This window comes from Galeopterus variegatus, unplaced genomic scaffold (genome assembly GCF_000696425.1).
Source record: "Galeopterus variegatus unplaced genomic scaffold, G_variegatus-3.0.2 Scaffold1140, whole genome shotgun sequence".
Taxonomy (NCBI): Eukaryota; Metazoa; Chordata; class Mammalia; order Dermoptera; family Cynocephalidae; genus Galeopterus; species Galeopterus variegatus.
Genome location: NW_007727251.1, coordinates 132,098 through 137,364, shown reverse-complemented (window position 1 = coordinate 137,364; position 5,267 = coordinate 132,098). Strand labels below are relative to the sequence as shown.

The 5,267-nt window shown below is 38.1% G+C and overlaps 1 protein-coding gene across 1 annotated transcript in view; it reads right to left on the bottom strand.

Moving 5' to 3' along the window:
- Window positions 1-5,267, bottom strand: part of RMND1 (required for meiotic nuclear division 1 homolog (S. cerevisiae)) — a 47,306-nt gene that overhangs the window by 23,950 nt on the left and 18,089 nt on the right. Inside the window, exon 4 of the mRNA XM_008575126.1 lies at window positions 1,971-2,036. Within this exon, the coding sequence (XP_008573348.1) occupies window positions 1,971-2,036 (66 nt within the window). The remainder of the gene's footprint in view (window positions 1-1,970; window positions 2,037-5,267) is intronic.

Here is a 5,267-nt window from a genome sequence, read left to right as displayed (position 1 = left end):
TTGGAAGATCTTTTTCCATCCTTTCACTCTTAATCTATGTGAGTCTTTATGGGTGCGGTAAATCCAAACATTTCTGAGTAACACTCTTAAAGAACACAGGGTATCATCAGCCTTTTACATCTTTCCAACTTCAAATAGCCAATTTGTATTTTCTTACAGTATTTGTTGGTCACTTATATTTCTTTTTCTCTGGGATCCCTTCCCACCTTCCCCACCCCCCACAGTGTGTGTGTGCACACTTCCTTTTAGTAAAACTGGGATTGCTTGAAGCACATTTTTTAACTAGCTCAGGTATTAAATTTTTTTTAATTAGCATATTGTTACAAATCATACTTATTCTTTATGCCCCTTATCTAATCATTCCTCTTCTCCCCCCCGCCACCCCCCAATAACCATAGACTTGTTCTCTTCATCTGACAGATTAACTGTTTCTGTTGGTTTGTTGCCTAGATGATCTGTCCAATACTGAGACAGGTATAACCTTCTCCCCCCTGCCACCCCCCAATAACCATAGACTTGTTCTCTTCATCTGATAGATTAACTGTTTCTGTTGGTTTGTTGCCTAGATGATCTGTCCAATACTGAGACAGGTATAATCAAGTCCTCCCCTATATTGTAAATCAGATGCTTCTTCTACTACTCTGGAGTGTGATTTGTGAAGACAGAGGATCTCTTTTTTTATTTTGGTCTCCACTGGTGCCTCTCCTTGTGTCAGTGCAGTTGAGAGTCTGGCATGCCATCTGCATAGTGGCTGTGATTGCTGCTATAGAGACTTGCTGTTTTTGTGGCAGCCATGGCAACTGCGGTGGCTCTGGTGGGCCACCCACGTGAAAATGGTGTTTTTGGTGTGCTCTTTACCTGGTTGCGGCTGGGTTCGGCTTCCCCAGGCTCCACGCCACGGGGCCCCGGGGTGATAGCTCTGATATTAAATTGGTTATATTTTGTAACCTGCTCTTTTAATTTAAACTGTGTCATATATGAAGACAATTTTCTATGCCTATGAGAGGGAGATGGTCACTTTCTATACCTCTGCATTGCTTAAATTTTTACAAGTATGTTGCTTTTACATTTTTTATTTCGGAAATTTAAAGAATGCAAACCATAATGTTACTAGTGATTTTCTTTGGATTGTGGGATATGATATCCAGGAATAGATATTTTTCCACATGATTTTTAAAAGCTGTAATATATCTTATCCTATGGATGTATTTAACAAACTTGCTATTATTGTATATTTTGGTTATTTCTATTTTTTGCTCTTGTACATAATACTCTGATGAACATTTCTATACATAATTCATCATGCATAATTTTTTTTTTGGTGGCTGGCCAGTAAGGGGATCTGAACCCTTGACCTTGGTATTACACTGCACTCTTACCAACTGAGCTAATTGGCCAGTCTCGTCATGCATAACTGTAATTATTTCCTTTGGATACATTTCTAGGTGTAAAATTGCTAAGTTAAATATATTTATTTATTTTTTGGCAGCTCGCCAGTATGGGGACTAAGTTAAATACAAAGCTTTGATGTATGTTACCAAACTGCCTCAAAAAAGGTTGTATTAAACAAATTCTGATTTGGATACTGAAGCAATTATTTCCCATGAGTGGTAAGTTCTAGGAAACTTAATCTAAAATAAAACTCAATGCAACCAGCTTCCAATTAAACTGTGTATACATTATTCATTTTGTACATTATCACATGCAAAATATATTTTACTCTCTGTATTGTAGCTAGGATGTTTCTGATTCTCCATAAATTAGCATGTGCTCAGAGAATGGAAAATGTGGGAAACTTTAAAATAAGCTGAAATACAATATATTTTGGAAGATGGTACTGACTGGATAGATATTACGTAATGCAGAGCAAATAAGTTGTGAATTATCTATTAATTTATATCTCACATTATTGAGTGCTAATTAATTTATTCTCAGAAAACTAAATTTTTATACTTTATACTTATACTTACAGTTTTGTCTTTCACATTCCAAAACACAGCAGCTCCTTCCCTGATTTGGAAAAACAAAATAATCAACTAAGTTAAAGGAAGAATACATTCTTTATGGTCACACACAAAGTCATGCTTAGGTAACTTCTAGAATGTATCCAGGATACAATTTTTGAAAATATGATTTATTTACTGTTATGACATTATGGTCCTTAGATGGACTTGCTAAAATAAGAGGAACTTTTTTGGTTCTTGATAAAACCTGACCTCGAAAAAATTCATGATTTCTCACATGGTTTATAAAATAAATAGCCATTACTGTGATACTATATAACTTACTGTATCTAGACTCTTTCATACCTGGTTCAATTCTGATGTACAGAAATCAAAATAAGAAAAGTTTTTGAGACTCCATCTTAGCTCTCATTAGGCAGAGACTGCTATGGGCAAAGAATAAAGGACCATGCTTTTAATAGTTGTGGAATAAAGAGACTGAGATAAATTAAAGCCTTCAATGGCTAAAAGCCTCTATGGAATAATGCCACCCATCCTTACAGTGCTTAGAACAGAACTATAATAAAGCTATAGGAGGCTCTCTGAATCCAATTCTGGCTTTGACAGAATTTAAGGTCTAAAAATGATAAATGAGCTTGTTTTGATTTATGAAGTTTGACATATCAAGCTGTTTTAGGAAGCAAACAAAAAGGGGAATTATGGCTCTGGATCATTGTGCTGGAGGAAGGAAAGGTGGAAATGGAAGGAAAAACATGATGGCCCCGTATCATTCTTTAAACATTTCTAAGTATAGTGCTTAGTAGATGTGTGAGTCTGTACTTAGCATCTGGGATAAAAATATGAGTATGATCCACTTCCTTTCTCAAGGAACTCCCAATCTAGAAGACTGACACTTATACCACCTATTACAACAGTGTATGACCAGTGCCATAAAAGTTATGCAGAGAATACTATAGGATGTACACCAGAGGGACACCTCTCTTAAAGGACTAGCAGAGCTAGCTAAATGAGAAAACGAGACAACACAGCAGAGGGAAAAGCACAGGTCCAGGGAGAAGGTGGGAGGGAGCAGGGAGGTGTCTCAGAATAAACAGTAGTAGTTGCATGGCTGTGGATGTGTTCAAGTAGTGGGTAATCAGGTTAAAGGCAAGCAGGAGTCAACCCCTGAAGGAAACTCATGCTGTGATAGACAGTTTGGTCAGATTCCATGGAATTTTAAGCAGGAGAGTGTAGTGATCAGAACTGCTTATTGCAGAATGACCCTGCTCACAAGAGACAAACAGACTGGTGGTGGGGTGAGCAGGCAGGCAGGGAGACCAGTCGGTAAGCTGCTGCAATAGGCCAGGACAGGGTCACAGGACATGGATTTGAGAGGTATTTAAAGCCACAGTATCGGTTTGGGGAATCGCTTCTAGGCAGAAGAGAGGTCTAGTGACTTGTGCATCCCTCCTCCATCTAGACCCATGCTGTGTGTTATGGTGCTCAGAAGCCACAGGTGGCTATTGAGCACTTGAAATATGCCTGGTGCAAACTGAGATGTGCCGTACCTGTAAAATACACAGCAAATTTCAAAGACTTGGTATGAAAAGAAGAGTGGGAACAATCTCACTAATTAATTACATGTTGAAATGCTATTTTAGATATGTTGGATTAAATAAAGCACATTATTAAAATTAATTTCAGGGAACATATATTACTGTTAGTATTGTTCAAAATTAATTTCATCTTTAAAAAAGATTTTTTAAAATGTGGTTACTGGAAAATGTATCATTTCACACGAGGCTTGCATTGTACTTCTACTGAACTGTGCCAATCTAGAGGTCCTTAGAAATCTAAACTCCTCACTTGAATCATCAGGGTTGCTATTATTCTACTTGGACTAAGTGTTGGAATCTTCATTACGTCTAAAGTTAGGGTCAAAAGGAAGGTAGGCATTGACAGGAACAAAGATGGGGCTTTCAATTATCATCCACTAAGGACTAAGACCACAAAAAACTTTATTGAAGTTTGGACTCTTATGGATGCGCCATGTGTTTCTATTCTGCCACATATTAGTCCCATGACTATGTGTAATTCACTTAATCCCTGTGACCCTCAGTTTCCCCAGCTGCAAAATGGGAATAACAGACCTTCCTCAGAGTGATGAGGATAATATGAAATTATTTTACATGTTCATTATTATCATTACATTCCCAGTCAGCTACTCTGGAATATGTGGTATTAAGACAACCTTTAAATATAAGGAATAAGTGTGTGTGAGTCACAGCCCCAGTCTGAAGTCTCTGGAGAGGTAAAAACTTTAGCTAAAGAGTTGCAGAAAGGGAAGAAAGGAAAGGAAAAAAATGGCAAGGAAGAAAAGACAGCGGGGATGTAGCATGGGTGATAAGGGACGGTAAAGATGAGTGAGAAACAGGAGCTTTACGTAAACTTATTTAATGAAAATCCATATTTATGGGCTGCCCCGGTGGCGCACTGGAGAGTGCACCGCTTGGGAGTGCGGTGTTAGTATTGTTCAAAATTAATTTCATCTTTAAAAAAGATTTTTTAAAATGTGGTTACTGGAAAATGTATCATTCCACACGAGGCTTGCATTGTACTTCTACTGAACTGTGCCAATCTAGAGGTCCTTAGAAATCTAAACTCCTCACTTGAATCATCAGGGTTGCTATTATTCTACTTGGACTAAATGTTGGAATCTTCATTACGTCTAAAGTTAGGGTCAAAAGGAAGGTAGGCATTGACAGGAACAAAGACGGGGCTTTCAATTATCATCCACTAAGGACTAAGACCACAAAAAACTTTATTGAAGTTTGGACTCTTATGGATGCGCCATGTGTTTCTATTCTGCCACATATTAGTCCCATGACTATGTGTAATTCACTTAATCCCTGTGACCCTCAGTTTCCCCAGCTGCAAAATGGGAATAACAGACCTTCCTCAGAGTGATGAGGATAATATGAAATTATTTTACATGTTCATTATTATCATTACATTCCCAGTCAGCTACTCTGGAATATGTGGTATTAAGACAACCTTTAAATATAAGGAATAAGTGTGTGTGAGTCACAGCCCCAGTCTGAAGTCTCTGGAGAGGTAAAAACTTTAGCTAAAGAGTTGCAGAAAGGGAAGAAAGGAAAGGAAAAAAATGGCAAGGAAGAAAAGACAGCGGGGATGTAGCATGGGTGATAAGGGACGGTAAAGATGAGTGAGAAACAGGAGCTTTACGTAAACTTATTTAATGAAAATCCATATTTATGGGCTGCCCCGGTGGCGCACTGGAGAGTGCACCGCTTGGGAGTGCGG